This window comes from Narcine bancroftii, chromosome 8 (genome assembly GCF_036971445.1).
Source record: "Narcine bancroftii isolate sNarBan1 chromosome 8, sNarBan1.hap1, whole genome shotgun sequence".
Lineage (NCBI taxonomy): Eukaryota > Metazoa > Chordata > Chondrichthyes > Torpediniformes > Narcinidae > Narcine > Narcine bancroftii.
The window spans coordinates 34505069-34523818 of NC_091476.1; the positions used below are offsets into that span (position 1 = coordinate 34505069).

The 18750-nt window shown below is 39.1% G+C and overlaps 1 protein-coding gene across 11 annotated transcripts in view; it reads left to right on the forward strand.

The window, feature by feature from the left end:
• The window catches only part of diaph2 (diaphanous-related formin 2), a 569879-nt gene that overhangs the window by 71147 nt on the left and 479982 nt on the right, over nucleotides 1–18750 (forward strand). For 10 of the 11 annotated variants that reach the window (XR_011343050.1, XR_011343048.1, XR_011343047.1 and 7 more), the window contains 2 exons: nucleotides 5049–5153; nucleotides 10910–10930. Coding sequence is in view for 3 of the 11 variants with exons in the window: in XM_069893430.1 (XP_069749531.1) it covers nucleotides 5049–5153; nucleotides 10910–10930 (126 nt within the window). In the remaining 8 variants the exon portion in view is untranslated. The remainder of the gene's footprint in view (nucleotides 1–5048; nucleotides 5154–10909; nucleotides 10931–18750) is intronic. The other variant, XR_011343049.1, reaches the window with a different exon arrangement.

Here is an 18750-nt window from a genome sequence, read left to right on the forward strand (position 1 = left end):
ATTGGTCACAGTGTTTGAGCTACCGAAAGAAAATAGACACACACACCGAGAGCAGTTCAGTTTATACAAATTCAAAAGCTGATTTCACACTACAATATGCAAGTCCTTCCCAACTATACTTATCAACGCTTGGACTGGTCCCAACTGCCGAAGCGAGGCAACGACTGCACACTTGTAGTAGGTTGTCAGGGCGCCGGTAGCAGCTTCTCCACCTCCCCTGACCGGGACGTTCGCTGGACTCCAGAAGTTCTTCTTCTTGCTGAGAGATGTTGCCACCTCTCGGAGAGTCTCAAACTTTAGCACTGGGACCATGGCTTATATTACCCAAAAACTGCTTACCCAAGCATCTATTGCCAGTACAGCAAGAAAGATAAGCAAGCAAGCTAGGATGCTAGGCTTCTAACGAATAACATAATTTTCAGCTTATCACTTTGAAAACAATGGTTTATTTTGCATCAAGGCTAGGCCTCTGACAGTCTGTGACCAAAACAAGCAGGAAGATTAAATGTTCTTGGTACACAGATGTCCTTTCATCAGATAACAGCATCTCTGGCCCCTTGGTGGAATTTAGCTTATGTCAGCTGATTCTAAAACACAAGCATGTTCTCAGCCTTGCAGAACCCAGACCTGCAAGTTTAAAAAAACAGGTTAGAATCTTCCATTACAGTTGCTTCGTTCCATTGTTCCAAAATCTGAAAACTGAAAAAAGCATCAGATAAGGGGAACTCAACCTGTATTTCTAATACTGCATGAGAAGAGCAGGTGTTTTCTGTTGCATTGCTTTCCATTGACCATGTAATTTACCTGTTCTATGGAGTCAACGTTTTTTGAAACCCTTGCTATAACTACCCCCACAGAACCATGGAACATTACAGAACAGAAAACTAGCCCTTCTAGTCTGTGCTGATCCCACTGATCTGCACCTGGTCCATAGCTTTCCATACCCCTCCTATCCATGCACCTGTCCAAACCTTCTTTTCCTTTTTTTCTTATTCAATCTTTTTATTTAAGCATATTATAGTAAACAATACATGAGGAGAATAAAATACAGAATCAAATTGTAAAAACAGAAACATCAATTTTTTGCAATATGTAATACAACATGTAACATTATAACATATTGAACAATATTGTCCCTTTCTCAATCTGGAATATTCAAAAAGTTAAAACCCCACCAAACCTACAAAAATAAACAAAAAAAAAGTATCAACAACAACAAAAAGGCCTGGCAGTCTATACTGAGAGTTCACTGTAACAGATGAGTACAAACTCTTTATCTCATCCTTGACAATAAAAAAAATCAAGAATCCAGAACAATCTGGAAGGTAAAGTCAAAATACAAATAAACTCATATATGAAAATAGTTTATCAAGGGACACCAACTCTCTTCAAACTTGCCAGAGGTATCAAAAGTGCAACTTCTTTTTTTCTAAACTTAAACATGACATAACTTTAGAGAGCCATTGCATCAAATTAGGAGATTTAGGAACTTTTGATTTCAAGGAAATGGCTCTTCTAGCTGACAAAGGCTACAACCCAATGTGCAGAGGTGGGAACTCAACCCACCTCGAACTATAATTCCAAAAATAGCAATCAATGGATTAGGTTGCAATCTAATACCCAGTATATATTCTTTGGCTTGGCTTCGCGGACGAAGATTTATGGAGGGGGTAAAAAGTCCACGTCAGCTGCAGGCTCGTTTGTGGCTGACCAGTCCGATGCGGGACAGGCAGACACGATTGCAGCGGTTGCAAGGGAAAATTGGTTGGTTGGGGTTGGGTGTTGGGTTTTTCCTCCTTTGCCTTTTGTCAGTGAGGTGGGCTCTGCGGTCTTCTTCAAAGGAGGCTGCTGCCCGCCAAACTGTGAGGCGCCAAGATGCACGGTTTGAGGCGTTATCAGCCCACTGGCGGTGGTCAATGTGGCAGGCACCAAGAGATTTCTTTAGGCAGTCCTTGTACCTTTTCTTTGGTGCACCTCTGTCACGGTGGCCAGTGGAGAGCTCGCCATATAATACGATCTTGGGAAGGCGATGGTCCTCCATTCTGGAGACGTGACCCATCCAGCGCAGCTGGATCTTCAGCAGCGTGGACTCGATGCTGTCGACCTCTGCCATCTCGAGTACCTCGACGTTAGGGGTGTGAGCGCTCCAATGGATGTTGAGGATGGAGCGGAGACAACGCTGGTGGAAGCGTTCTAGGAGCCGTAGGTGGTGCCGGTAGAGGACCCATGATTCGGAGCCGAACAGGAGTGTGGGTATGACAACGGCTCTGTATACGCTTATCTTTGTGAGGTTTTTCAGTTGGTTGTTTTTCCAGACTCTTTTGTGTAGTCTTCCAAAGGCGCTATTTGCCTTGGCGAGTCTGTTGTCTATCTCATTGTCGATCCTTGCATCTGATGAAATGGTGCAGCCGAGATAGGTAAACTGGTTGACCGTTTTGAGTTTTGTGTGCCCGATGGAGATGTGGGGGGGCTGGTAGTCATGGTGGGGAGCTGGCTGATGGAGGACCTCAGTTTTCTTCAGGCTGACTTCCAGGCCAAACAGTGTCTTGAAAATACATCAAGACAGAGCAAGACCAAAACATGTGCGTTAGTGTGACCACTTATGATTTTCATCTATCACACATAGGACTAACATTAGGAAAGATATGGGCCAATTTATCTTTCGACACATGAAGCCAATGTACCACTTTAAACTGAATCAATGCGTGTCAGGCACATAATGAAGAGGAATTAATTATTGCAAAAATCTTTTCCCAAAGTTCCTCTGGGAGAAGTTACTGAAGTTCCAATTTCCACACTTCTTTAATTTTATCATGAGAAATCGATTGCAATTTTAATAAATTATTATAAATATTACCTACTAAGCCATTATCAACCCAAATCAGGTTGATATGATATTGGAAAGTTAGATAATATCTTATTCAAAAACACTTTTAATTTGGAAATACCCTGGTATCTTTAAAAAAAGTGACTTGGGTATATTATATTTGTTAGATATTATGTTAAGACATTAAACATCCATCGACAAATATATCCAAAAAATTGACAATTCCTTTGCTTTACCAGAAAGAAAAAAGCTTGATTCATTATAGACGAGGAAAAATAATTGAGATACATAGTACTGGAGAAACTAAAATTTTTAAAATTAAAAACAAATTTTTCTTAAAAGTTAAAAATGAGCCTGGAATCAATTCTTAAGATGGCAGCTTGTTACAAAATCCCAGTCCTCTGTGTGAAGCAATTCCCCCTTATGTTCCACCTGAGCAGTTCCCCTTTCATCGTTAGCCCATGTCCTCTCATCTAATATCAGTGGAAAAAAGCCTTGTTGCATTTACTCTGTATATCTTTTGTATACCTCTATCAAATCACCAATCATTCTTCTGTGTTCCAGGAAATAAAGTCCTAACCTGTTTAATCTTTCCATATAACTCAGTTCTCAAAGTCCCGGCAACATCCCTGTAAATCTTCTGTGCCCTTTTTCAATCTTATTGATAGCGATCCTGTAGATGGTGACTAAAACTCTAAATTTGGCCTCACCAATGTCTTATACATTTTTACCATAACATCCCAACTCCTATTTATGAAGGCCAATAGGCCAAACACTCTCTTTACAACCCTATGACACCACTTTAAGGTTATTATGTATCTATATTCCCAGATCCCTCTGTTCCACCGCACTCATTGCCCTACTGCTTACTGTGTATGTCCTACTTTGGTTTGTCCTTCCAAAATTCAACAATCCACACTTGTCTGCATTAAATTCCATCTACCATTTTTCAGTTCAATTTTTCCTGTTGGTCCAGATCCCTTTGCAAGCTTTAAAAGTCTTCCTCACTCTCAATAATGCCTCCAAGCTTTGTGTCATCTGCAAACTTGCTAATCCAATTTACCACATTATCATTCAGATAATTGATATAGATCGCAAAAAAAAAAATGGTCCCAGCTCCGATCCTTGATGCACACCACTCATCACAGGCCTCCAGTCTGAGAAGCAATTATCCACCACTTCTCTCTGGCTTCTCCCATAAAGCCAATTGCAAATCCAGTTTCCTACCTCATTATCAATACTGAGTTTCTATCCTTCGTGACTTCATGTGGAACTTTGTCAAAGGCCTTACTAAACAAGCTGGAATATTTTCCAACTCCTCAAAGGAACTTTCAGTGGTGTTCCAGTTCATTTCCGGGGAATTTATTTTTGGTTGTAGCTGTTCTTGCTGTTTGTGTGTACATTGAGTAACACATTGTCCATGAATTGAAAATGTTGGTCAAACACAAATTGTTAAACTTTCATACTTCAATACATTTTATTGAATGATGAGACTGTTGCTAGTGTAACATGACATTTTTGACATTAAATGTTAATGTACAGTACAACTTTGATTATCCAAAATGGTTGAGGCTGGGCCCATTTTGGATAAAGTTTTTTTTTCGGAGAACCCGTCAGTTTTTTTTTAAAAAGCCCAGTAGCAACAGCAAATCACTTGTAAAAGTGTTTATACAACAACAAAGAACAAAGTAAGGCTTTTTTAAGCATTATAAAAAAAGTTTTAATTTTCACCAAAAAAATAAATGCTGCCCACCAACGATCACTGACACTTCACCACCGATTCCCCCGCTCAATCTAGGAGCCCAAGGGTCCCGCTCCTGCCCGGGAGCTTGAGTTCCCCACTGCCACCAGCAGCCCGAGGTCTGCTTTTGCCGGCGCTGAGAGCCCAAGGTCCCCAGTCAGTTGGGCTCTGATAAAATTTTGGATAATTGGAGTTGTATTGTAGTTATGTTCTGGTCAGTACTTGGAGGGGAGGCTGCCTAGGAACACCAAACACTGTAGATTTCTGTGAGGGATGCTGGACAAAGTGGCCACTCTGCCTTATAGTCGACAAAAGTTAAAGAATTTTATGTATGTTATATTCTAAATAAAGTAGTATATAGCAATTATGAAAGGTAAAGGTTCCATTAATTGTCACATCTTTGTTTTGAGAGGGATGCTGGATTCTGTCAAATTTAAAAAAAAACTGAAGACTAATACCTGCTCTCAATTCTATCAACAGGAAGACATGAATCTGAACGAAGATCGTAAAGTTCCACTCAGAGGGAAAGATTTAACAACGAAACGAGAAATGGTTGTTCAGTACATATCTGCAACTGCTAAATCGGTGAGACCTTTTTTAAAAGAATAATAATTCAGACACCACAATAGTGCTAAATGATCTGCTTTTTCCTTTGCTAATCTGCAATCCATGGTTACTGCTAAAATCTGTCCTTTTTCATGCTTAAAGCTGCTGCCTGATAAAATAAGTTGAAAATGAGCATTTGACCATCATAATCTGAAACACGACGTTGTTATTACTACAAATCATTTGTGGCTCCTGCATCTGTTGCCTTTGGGTAATCCAAGCGATATTTAAATCTTGAGTGCTATGTTTGGTGCTTTAAATTGTGCAAATTACATTAACCCTTCAACGTTTACAAAAGGTAATTCCACTTGGTAAACTTTCAAGATTATTTTTTGGGCCTGAAGATGAGGCAATTGAAAACTGAAACAAGTTCCTGTGGAATGTTTGAGTGAAGAGCATCTGAGTTTTCTCCAAGATATTTTTTTTGAAGTTTACTTTGCAACCTTGAAGGTATTTACTATTTATTGTGACATTTTAGCAGTTTAAATTGAGCAATGCAAAATTTATACCATATGATAATTGAGTTTGCATCACCTGTAAACAAAATTGAGAGAATATTTTGAATTTAATTTACTTTAAAACAAGCAGAGTTGTGTTTGATTTCCTGAATGGCCAGCACTGTACAGTCAATTGGGCTGCTGCCTCACCGCTCAATTTTGATCTTAAATTTAAATTGACATACAGTCCTGTAACGTGCCATTTTGGCTGACAAGTCCATGGTGCTCAATTTACACCCCATTAATCAACACCCCTAGTATGTTTTGAACAGTGGGAATAAACCGTAACACCCAAAGAAAACCCATGCAGACACGGGAGAATGTACAAACTCCTTACAGACAGTGGGATTCGAACCCAGGTCCGGTCTCAATCACTGGCATTGCAACTGCTCTGCCCTTAAATCTTGGCTCACGTCGTCGTAGTAGAGTTTGCACATTCTCCACTTGACCATGTGGGATTCCTCTGAATGTTTACGTTTCTTCTAAATTGAAGGTTTGTGAATTAGAAGAGCAATTGACCACTGTAGATTGCCCCTTGGACATCATTGAGTTGTAAAATTTGGCAAAGCAGAATGTCGGCAGAATGAAACAAATGTTATTTGATGGTTGGTTCAATCTCACTGGACTGAAGGGTCTGTCTTCATACTGTTATATTATAAGATTGCAGTGTTGTTCAAAAAAAAAAATGTTTTTGTTATCCAAGGATAAATGTTTCAAGTGAAATTGAAATTGAGAATGAACATTCATACTGCGCATGAGGTTTTATTTTGAAACAATATTTTTAAAAATATTGAAATCCCTTAGAATCATTTATATTGTGGTAAATGCCTGCTTTATAACTGACCAAATGTGGGATTAAATATTGATGGTTATTTAATAAATCAAATAATGTTCACTACCTTCTGAGATGGAAAAATGTACGTTACATTTACTAAAATAAGAAATATTTGAACATTTTTTGTTAGAATAAAAAGCAGAGTCTTTACAGTATTAGAATGGTTCTGGCTACTGTGCTACTTCAGTTAAGTTCTTTGACAAAATATAAATCAAATCTTTGACATTTTATAAGATTTTGCAGATGTGTATAAAAACTGCAAATATTGGGATCTTCTCAATTTGCCACAGATGCAAAGGACCACACAGCAAAGCTAAAGGTACACAGCAGCTGGAGACAATAATGTTGATTTAAAAAAAAATACTATTTGCTCAGAATTTAATTTTGGAGTTGTATTTCACTTGGATCTGCCTTGTACTTCAGCTTAATAAATATTTGTCAAAAAAAATCTTATCCACTTCTTTAAGATTGCCTTTGGATCAATATAACATTGATGCTGCTGTATAACTTGCTGTAAAATATTCCTTACCTGTGCCTTTGGTAAATTTTGCCAATTAATCTCCATTACTGCACAAAGGACAGGAATATTAATTTATTATCATTCTGCTTTTCAAGTTTATCTATTTGCCATTGTCAGACAACGATTTTAAACTACTGTACTTTATATGGCAGAGGCAAATAGCTAATCATGCTTCAAATGGTTTTATGGCCTATGCATTTTGTTGCTGGTGAACCTTGGGAAGGGTGATTGTGTTTCTTTGGCATCGTCTAAGCTGTTTGTGCATTTTATACTGGTATACAACAAAGTCATGGTGATCAAGGTCACGATGCAATCAATATTAAAGTTTTGAAATCCTTTTCAAAAAGTTAAAGGTCTGAGAGAATGCAATATTGATGAGAAAGAAGCAAAACAATGGAGAAATGTTCTGCAGCTACAGTCTTAAATAAAAAGATTTTTAAATTTGTTTTATTTGAATACAAATAGGTTCTCCTTCAGCCATTACTATGTAAACAGGTACTATTGAAAGATTCCATAAACATGATTGAAGTTTTAGAATGTTTGTACAGGTAAAGGTCTTACAAATTATGCAAATGCTGTTCCAAATAGATTTGAATATTGCCTCTGTAATAAACCTGGATATGAAATTTACAGATTTTCAAGCTAATATCTCAAACAATCAACGTGATGGAATTTTTGGAGGTGTAGATGTACACACTTCCATACCAAAAGTAAAACATGAAAATCTGTAGGCACTGTGGTTGAAGTAAAAACTCAATGGTGGAGAAACTCAGCTGGTTAAACATCATCCTTTATAATACAAAGGTAAAATTACATTACCGACGTTTCGGGCTTGAGCCCTTCATCATGGAATCATTCCTTGATAAAGGGCTCAAGCCCGAAATGCTGGTTATCTATTTTTTTTACCTTTGCTATAAAAAGGACACTGCTTGACCTGCTGAGTTTCTCCACCATTGTGTTTTTACACTTCTATTCCAACCTTATTTAAACATAAATTACACCCAAGTTTGATTTTTTTTAACTACCCCCATCAACAATGCTTCATTCTTAATGTTAAAGTAATCGTGATAATTTTCTCAATGAAAAATTTGAGCTCATGAATGTTCACTCACACATAACCTTCGTAGGAATTGTAATAGGTTCTGAAGGTTGTGCTTCTGACTTACTGCTCCAGTGACCTGACTTGGAACCTGTCTTCTGGTGCTGTCTGAGTTGAGTTTTTACTTTCTCCCTGCAATCACCGAGAATTCCTTTGGGTATCCTGGTTTCTTCCTGCATTCCAAAATAGTGCTACTTGGTGGGGCAATTGGCAACTTGTGGCAGAAAAACAGAAGAGTTGATGGGCATATTCAACGAGGTGTTTTTTTTTAATTATAAAGTACTGTAGATAGTTTACTATCAATTTCATTTATATGACCAATTACAGATTTATGATAATTTTGAAGATTTTGTAATTCATAGTGACTAACCCTCTCGTCCATCCCCCCCACCCTTTTGACTTTTAGTTTATGCATGCATGTTGCATGCCTTTCTTTATTGAAAAAGGCTTGTGGCTTGATTTTTATTTTTGTGTCTGTGTGACTGTCTTGGCTGGCTTCCCAAATTTACTTTTTGGAAACTGTATTCCCATTTCAATATACTGGTCAGACTTGTATGCCATGCTTACTTTCTTACATTTTATGTATTGAGATTCTTCAGACTCAACTTTGCCTGACAAACCTTTATGCCACTTTTGCCAATTAAACAAGTCTTCTGCTTGACAAGTTTCAGTATAACAGTCAATCAGTCACAAATGAATAATATATATAGAATTCCTTTGAATTATAATAACTATTGCAGGAAGCTTGGTGGTTGCCAGATTTATTTATATTTCATATTTCTTGCCACTGATTCCTTGAAATACTGTTGCAATTGTTCAACAAATTAAGCATTATCCCTCTTTATCAGTGCTTCCTGTTACTTCTTGTTATGCATTATTTAAGTGTTAAAAAACCCGGGATGGATGCAAGGAAACTTGTATAATTTGTTGGGGACTTTTTAAAAAATACTTCAATCCAGAAGCAGCAATGCATTGCAATTCAAACAAATTGAGGTAAATTGAATGAAAATTCTATTTCACTTTCATGAGTGATTTATGTTTCAATTATTAGTGACTGAACTACATAACAATATATTTCATTCAAAATAAAGTGCTTTTTCAAGAATTCTGAAATAACCATGTAAAAAGCACAGACAGCTTTATGGGATTTGTATCGTGAAAATATTTGAATCAATTTAAAATATGCAATTGATAATTGACTATTGTGTGTTGATCAGTATTACATGTTGACATATATTAATTAACAGATTTGAAAAGTCATTATTAATAAAAATTAATGCATTTTGGCATGGTTTGCAGTAAAATGTTACCAAGGCGTCAGCAGAGCTAAACATTTGGAAGAATTTTTTTTCAACATTTTGTCTTGGAGGTAGAATAATAGATATTGTTATTCATTTGTACTATCTAATACATTATTCATGTCATAAATGTAGACATTCTGATTGTGGCATGAACGAGGCAAGAAAATAAGGTGGCTACTCTAGCTGTTCCTATGCAACTGCATCTTAACTAATGTAGAATAATGATTTCAAGTTCAGTAGTTTTCACATTCCATTGTGCATGCAGTCATTGGGATTCATAGCACGTTAGATGTCTGGTTGCCATCTATGTCATACTGATTATGCACAGTGGGTTTTCTACCCTTTTACCAGTTAATTCTGCAATAAAAAAAAGAAATGGTAGAGAGTATATTTTACAGTTCATCCAAAATTGGATGAAATAGAATTGCTAATGTTACATTTAACCAATTCTTTATCTAATTTGTTTTCAATCTATTGTCAGCTGGAATTTGAACTTAATTGCTAGCCTTCAGTGAAGAAGTCAACTGAGCTTCCATCATCCATCAATTTTGTTACAACTCAAATAAAAATCAAATTAAGATGAGGCTTTTTTCCTCCAGAGGCTATTCTTTGAATTGCTAAAATCTGTTTTTTTTTAAATCCCTTCAGATTACTTAAACTGAAGTTCGACCCATGACCTCTGTAATTTGATTTGTTGACAAACTCTTAATATTGAAGTCAATTTAACAGCAATATCCAGCATAAAAGATAAACTGACCTTATTTCTGATGCACGTCTACAATAAATGCAGGAAACCCGGTCATTTAAGTGCAGCCACGCAAAAGCCTGCAGTCATATTTTGAAGGCAGTCATGCATGAAAGGATTGGCACAATTAATAACTGCAAAACACACATCGTGGTTGAAAAAAAAACAAGTGAAGTTAAAGATATTGGCTCTTCAGGTTAATATTTTAGATTTATGGTTCACTGTTCACTGATTGACTTTTGGCCATTCTAATTAAGTGTGTTTGTTTTTGGTTTGATACATGATGAGCATACTTTCTTAAAAAGAGTTAAGTGACGAAGACAAGCTTTTTACAGAAGTGATCACATCACTATTGCCAATCTTTGATTTTCTCAATTATACTTGAATAAAACACAAAGTATACATATGAAATGGAAATTTGTCATCATTTTTAAGACATAGTGTTTTTTTTTGTTGGGTTAAAACTTTTAAATATTGTAAAGATTGTAAAATTGGTGACATTTTACTGTGAAACTTGCTGAAAGGAGAAACAGAAAACAAGATATTTTAATAAATTCTAAATCAGATTATCACAAAAATCTCCCTTTTCTAGCTGAAATGTATTACTAATGCTGAAACTAAGCTGCATTGTGGTTAAGCAATGAAAAGCCATGCTCGCTAATAATTTTGCTGTTTTGTTAATTTTCTTTTGCCTCTCCCAACAAAATTAACTTGTACTGCATTAACTACTGCATTCAGATAACTGGAAGCAAAGTCTCGGTGAGTACTGCTGATTCGTTTCATTTATTCTTGAAAGAATGCGTTATTGGCTCATAGCCTAAGTTGGGATTTATTTAAATACAGTGCTTCAAAGAAATAGTAATGATCGGATGATCTGAGCAATCATTTGTCTTTGTGATCCACTTTGAAGTAATTAGTCTTTGAAGAAGGGTTATAATAAAAGAGGCATTTATATCAGGCTAATTGGCATTCTTAAATCTATTTATTGTTGTTTATTACAACTGTGATTGAAAAGTGACTCACCCCCGGATGTATTTTTATGAGGGAACAATGTTCACAACCTCTTTCATTGCAGTTTTGTCAAACTTATTTTGGTAAATCCTTGCCAACATTAACTCGGAAATATTTATTAGCTTAAACAATGGATGATCCTCAAGTTTGTGATGGGATGAAAAATATTTTGTTTTTTTTTCCTTTTGAACAGAAAACTGACTTTTTAGCATTGGTTTTGCCTTCATTTTTACCCCAAGTGCTGCTAATCTTTGAAACGTGCAGATGAAGAAGTCCAAATCTTGCGTGCAGAGTGCTGCTGGCAGTTTCAAGTTGAATCTGGTGCAGGATTCACAAGGCCATTCAATGGAACTGATATTATAGGATGGTTGAAATCCTCAAAGTGATGGAAAGAATTATCCATAAATAGGCAGCGTTAATCATTTGGGTTTTGGAATGGTTTTTAACCAAAACATACAAGATTCCTTTATTATCATCTAATACAGAAAATGTAATAGTACACAAAATTTCCTTTTGTCTCCATAAGGGTTGCCATGACTGTTGCCTGGCACCCCTTACAGTAAGAGCAAAAGTGTATCAAAAAGAGTCGCTTCAGAAATACTAGCCCCTTTTACCCCTTCAAGGTGGGAATATTGCGCCTTGATGTACCGCGCCTTCTATTAAAAAGGTACAAACACAGAATGGGGGGGGAGAGGGAGGGGTCATTACAGTCCCACCTTTAAGCTGGAAGCAGAGCTAGTCACAGTTCCGAATCGACATCTGTGTGAAAAGGGCGATCTGGCAAGCCGGGACTAGGACAGGAAAAGATGTATATGTTGTGTGTGATACTTGACACCTCATGTCCCACCTCTTTTGCTTCCAGAATTTAGTGTAAAATGACACACTGGCCTAGCAGTATGCTGGTGTTGTTTGATTCACTGTAACGGAGCTTCTTTATGGCCATCTTGCAGGATCTTGGTGTAAAAATGGCTATTGAGTGCCTGTGCATTTCCCTCCAGTGCTCCCATAGCCTCTGCTACCAAAGCTCCGTGATTAGAAAGCGTCAGCAGCCGTGCCCTTCTTGCCCTTAGCACCCACACGAATCCCGGTTCTGATACTGACACCTGGCTCCCATGAGGGTCCTTTGACTGCAAGATGCCAGCAGGCAGTGTAAGTCCCTCATTCGTAGGTCGCTGACTGTGTTGCACCCCGTGTGACAATATATCTTTTTCCACAGAAGTAGTCTGACTTGTTGCGAATTTTCAGCCACCAAAGTATTGTTTTACTATTGAAAGGAGGAATATTTTCTTCAGACATTGGTTTGACCCTTTTAGATTATCCACAGTGTTTCGAAGTGATTTTCATTGGTTTATATGGTGAATGTGAAAGCTACAAAATTCTGAGTTAAACAGCAACATAAGTGCATGGAGGTTTCCCTGGGTGGAATGAATCATTATTAATATATATAACTGCAAGACAGGAATGAGAACAAATTCTTCTGAGAAGCTCAGGTGGCTATTGCTAATTTAAGTTAGAGATGTTGCAGGGGTAACAGGTCCTTCCGGCCCACGTACCTGTGCTGGCCAAATACCAAATTAACCTACAAACCCTGTATGCTTTGAAGGGTGGGAGGAAACCGGAGCACCCGGCAGAAACTTCCACTGACACAGGGAGAAAGTACGACAGCACTCGCAGTGTAATAGCGTGTGTGAACTGCAAAGCTAGCCAGGTCTCAGGTGTGTGGAAGAAAATTAAATTGATCCATAGATCAGGTCATCCATGATTCTGTTGAATGGAGGAGCAAGTGGGAGAGGGTCACTATCATTTGGAAATATGAAATTGTTCATTGCCAATATACTTTGCACATAAATGTGAAAAACTTTGATAGTCTTGAGCATTAGCTGTGAAAGATTTTAAGAGGTGGTTCGTGGATACTTACATTGCAGACTGTCTTGGGGAAACTTTTACCTCTCATTTTGTTTGTTTTAGATTGGTCACAGTGTTTCAGCTACCGAAAGAAAATAGACACACACACACACCGAGAGCAGTTCAGTTTATACAGGGCTTTATTACTAAATCTGAAACTGAATTCACATTACAATGTGCAAGCCCTTCCCAATTATACTTATCAACACCTGGACTGGTCCCAACTGCTGAAGCAAGGCAACGACTGCACACTTGTGGTAGGTTATTAGGGCGCCGGTAGCAGCTTCTCTACCTCCCTCGACTGGGACATTAGCTGGACTCTTGAAGTTCTTCTTCTTGCTGAGAGATGTTTCCACCTCTTGGAGAGTCTCAAACTTCAGCAGTGGGACCATGGCTTATATTACCCAAAAGTTGTTTACTTCAGATCTTATCTCTTTGAACAAATGATTTAATTATCTTCAAGGTCTCCTGACAGTCTGCGACCAACAAAAGAAAACTGTTATCTCTGGGTCTCATGATGGAATTGGATAATGTCTACTGATTCATATGCATCCCTGGGCCCCACATAGTGTAAATTAGATAATGTCTTCTGATTCAACTGCATCCTGGGCCCCATGGTGGAATTTAGGTGTGTCTACTAGCTGTGCATACCAAACTGCATGAGTTTTTCATGCTCTGCTGGGACCAAGGAAAGCTGCCTCAGGACCTTCGTGATGCCATCATCATTACCCTGTACAAAAACAAAGGTGAGAAATCAGACTGCTCAAACTACAGGGGAATCACGCTCCTCTCCATTGCAGGCAAAATCTTCGCTAGGATTCTCCTTAACAGACTAATACCTAGTGTCACCAAAAATGTCCTCCCAGAATCACAGTGTGGCTTTCACGCAAACAGAGGAACTACTGACATGGTCTTTGCCCTCAGACAGCTCCAAGAAAAGTGCAGAGAACAAAACAAAGGACTCTACATCACCTTTGTTGACCTCACCAAAGCCTTTGACACCGTGAGGAGGAAAGGGCTTTGGCAAATACTAGAGCGCCTCGGATGCCCCCCCCCCCCAAGTTCCTCAACATGGTTATCCAACTGCACGAAAACCAACAAGGTCGGGTCAGATATAGCAATGAGCTCTCTGAACCCTTCTCCATCGACAAAGGCGTGAAGCAAGGCTGCCTCCTCGCACCAACCCTCCTTACTATCTTCTTCAGCATGATGCTGAAACAAGCCATGAAAGACCTCAACAATGAAGACGCTGTTTACATCCGTTACCGCACGGATGGCAGTCTCTTCAATCTGAGGCGTCTGCAAGCTCACCCCAAGATACAAGAGCAACTTGTCCGTGAACTACTCTTTGCAGACGATGCAGCTTTAGTTGCCCATTCAGAGCCAGCTCTCCAGCGCATGACGTCCTGTTTTGCGGAAACTGCCAAAATGTTTGGCCTGGAAGTCAGCCTGAAGAAAACTGAGGTCCTCGATCAGCCAGCTCCCCACCATGACCACCAGCCCCCCCCCCCCCCCCCCCTAACACATCTCCATCAGGCACATTGAACTCAAAACGGTCAACCAGTTTACCTACCTCGGCTGCACCATTTCATCTGATGCAAGGATCGACAAAGAGATAGACAACAGACTCGCCAAGGCAAATATCGTCTTTGGAAGACTACAGAAAAGAGTCTGGAAAAACACCTGAAGAAACACACAAAGATCAGCGTGTACAGAGCCGTTGTCATACCCACAATCCTGTTCGGCTCCGAATCATGGGTCCTCTACCGGCATCACCTACGGCTCCTAGAATGCTTCCATGAGCGCTGTCTCTGCTCCATCTTCAACATTCATTGGAATGACTTCATCACCAACATCGAAGTACTCGAGCTGGCAGAGTCTGCAAGCATCAAATCCACGCTGCTGAAGGCCCAACTGCGCTGGGTGGGTCACGTCTCCAGAATGGAGGACCATCGCCTTCCCAAGATTGTGTTCTATGACGAGCTCTCCACTGGCCACCGAGACAGAGGTGCACCAAAGAAGAGGTACAAGGACTGCTTAAAGAAATCTTTTGGTGCCGGCCACATTGACCATCGCCAGTGGGCTGATCTCGCCTCCAACCGTGCATCTTGGCGCCTCACAGTTCGGCGGGCAGCAACCTCCTTTGAAGAAGACTGCAGAGCCCACCTCACTGACAAAAGACAAAGGAGGAAAAACCCAACACCCAACCCCAACCAACCAATTTTCCCTTGCAACCGTGCCTGCCTGTCCCGCATCAGACTTGTCAGTCACCAATGAGCATGCAGCAGACGTGGACGTACCCCTCCATAAATCTTCGTCTGCGAAGCCAAGCCAAAGAAAGAAGAAAGACTAAATATGCATCCTGGGCCTCATGGTGTAAATTAGATTATGTCTGCTGATTCTAAATAACAAGCAGCCTTGTTATTGGATTATCTTCTGCAGCCTTGCAGCTGCAGAAGTGAAAAACACAGTTTAAATCTTCCATTACACAGACAAATGCAGTAAAATATTTTAAGTTTGTCCTGACTGAGTTGGATATGCTCATTAAACTTTTTAATGGACTGAATTCACTTTTTGAACAGAAAATTGCTGGTACTTTGTTTTCATCTGTTATGAGGCAAGAGATTAGGAGTCGTGGTTGGCGGAGTGGTTGGCGGAGTGGTTGGCGGAGTGGTTGGCGGAGTGGTTGGCGGAGTGGTTGGCGGAGTGGTTGGCGGAGTGGATAGCTTTTACAGCACCAGCAATCGGGACTGGGGTTTGAATCCTGCGCTGTCTGTAAGGAGTTTGTATGTTTGCCCCATGTCTGTGTGGGTTTTCCCCCACATCAAAATGTACTGGGGGTGTAGGTTAAATGGGTGTAAATTGGGTGGCACTGACTCGTGGGCCTGTTATTGTGCTGTATGTCTAAAGTATTTTTAAAAAAATTTGATTTAATGGAATACAGAGAAAATAGACATAATATCAGTAGCAAACTACGTCTACACATTAACAAGCATAGCAATGATATGACTGCAGCTTCGGTTGCTACTTGTACATTTAATGGTTGAATAATTGTACAGCTGCAAAACTCATTAAAAATTAGAGCAGATTTCAGAGTTTTATTCCTGGATCGGTAATTTCCTCCTTAGAAAGGTTTCAATTGCATTGGCACCTTTTCATTGTTATGTACACAAAAAAAGAATAACATCTTGCAAAATGTTTCTACTCAGAATGCTTAATAGCTTGAAAATTTTAATATTTGAATTAAGTAAATATTTGTCCTAATTAATGTTATGAAATTAATACAATAGCTTTTTTATGTCAGTGAATTCTAAAATGTTACAGCTTAGTGGAACAGAAATTTTAGATTTGATAGAGGTTTACAAAATTATGAAGGGTATAGACAGAGTAAATGTGAGTAGGGTCTTTCCATTTAGATTGGGAGAGATAAATACAAGAAGACAAGGCTTTAGGGTGAAAGGGAAAAGGTTTAGGGGAACATTAGGGGGAACTTTTTCACTCAGAGAGTGGTGGGAGTGTGGAACGAGCTGGCACCTGATGTGGTAAATGCGTGCTCACTCTTAAGTTTTAAGAATAAATTGGATAGATACATGGATGGGAGTGGTCTGGAGAAATGGATGCAGGTCAGTGGGACCAGCAAAATTGTTTGGTGCAACTAGAAGGGTCGAAAGGCCTGCTTTCTGTGGTTTTGTGTTCTGTGATTCTAAATAGATTCAGTTCAGTTCCAGTTGTGGATGAGCGCTGTGCATTAATTCTAAATAAAATATATTATTGTGCAATTCCTCAATATTATTTCCTTTGGAAATATCATTAGAAATATAGAAATGCACTTCAAATGCACAATGGAAGGCCACATTTTAGATTTGACAGAATTGATTCAGATTTTGAGATTTAGATTTATTTTCAGAATAGATACGTGACATCACATTCAACCTTTTGATTCTTTTTCCTGTGCGCAAGGCAGAATTATCACTTATTGGATGTGCAAAAAAACTACATAATGTACACATGTAAACAAGGAAATCTCAAACCAAGCTGTGCAAAGCAGAAAAAGCAAACAATGATGTGCAAAAGAAAGAGTCCTTAAATGAGTCCCTGATTGAGTTTGTTGTAGAGGAATCTGATGGTGGAGGGGCAGCAGCTGTTCCTAAACCTGGTAGGGCAAGTCTTGTGGCACCTGTACCTCTTTCCTGATGTCAGCAGCGAAAAGAAAGTGTGCGCTGGGTGGTGTAGATCCTTGATGATTGCTGCTGCTCTCCGACGGCAGTGTTCCTCTAGATATTCTTGATGGTGGGGATTATGGTTGAATTGTTGAACAGGGTTGAAGATCAATAAGCATTTGTTTATTTTAGATGTTTAACACAGAATTTTTCAGTAGCATTTGCCAGTAAGGCAGGTATTAAATTGTAAAGAATTTATATTTGGCTTTACTAGTTAACAAACAGACCATTTCAGTTGAGGGAGATTCTGTTCTTCATTAATTTTTATAACATTAAGCAAATTTGAGACTATAATTGACAACAGGTGTCAAAAGGTATCTTCTTCAGTGAGAAAGGGGTATAATTCAGATATTTTCTTCTGGGGAATATAACTTGTGACATCTGTATGAATAAAATTAGGGAGCCTGGTATCAGGGCCAATAAATTGGAATGGATCGAGGATCGGTTAATGAACAGAAAACGGTGCTGTATTCCAATCGCTACACTTTGGATTATCTTGGGATATTCTACTGCCGTAGAAATAAGTAGAAGGAGCATTAACTTGGATGGGCAAAGCTGCACAGCATAGCAGGCAGCGCACATTTCCTTGAGGAGTTCAGTGCATCTTCCATTCGCTTTGAGCAGAGGTCTAAAAAGACACAGCCACAGCATAGTTACTTCAACAGATGTCACATTGGCCTTTCAGAGAGTGAACCCACAGAAAGCAACTAGACTTGAGAGAGCCCCTGAAGGTTATCCTGCATGCTTGCACAGTCCGATTGGTAGCTGATTTCGAGGACATCATCAACCTCTAACTCAAGAAGGCCATCATCGTTCCAGAGGCTCTAACATCCACCATCATGCTGCCTTGCGAGATTGGTACTGATTCATGTCAAGTCCAGCCCACCAGTCACTCATGAGCCACTCCAGTTCATATACCAATATAGCAGATGCTATCTCCTTGGCCCAGGACTCAGCTCTGGAACACCTGGATAACAAGGTGTAGTAGCCATGTCAGGCTACTACAGTAAAACACCTGGTATCCAGAATTCAAGCAATCAGCAGCCTTAGGCAACTGGGAAAAAAAAGGAAAATCAATTTAGAAAATTAAAATAAATAAGAATAAAATAATAGATAAAAATATGTAAGTTTAAACTTGTGAAAGTAAATTTTCTCTGAAGTTACACATAAACCTTTGAGGAAGCTGGGAGCAAATATTCAGCCAGCAGGGTGCCATGGTCGTGCTTTGCTCAAAGCAGCTGTTTGAATAAAGTTGCGTGAAACAGCAATGGATGAAGAGCTGGTTGATGCCGCTCACCATTGGGGTGACTCTCTTAAAGTGCCTCCTTATCCCTGGTCAGAGGTTTATCTATAAACCTGGGGGTGGTGGGGTTATCTATAATGTTATTGTTCATCTTTCGAGCAGATGTAGCAACTGTTAAATTTTTTTAAAAGAACGTGACT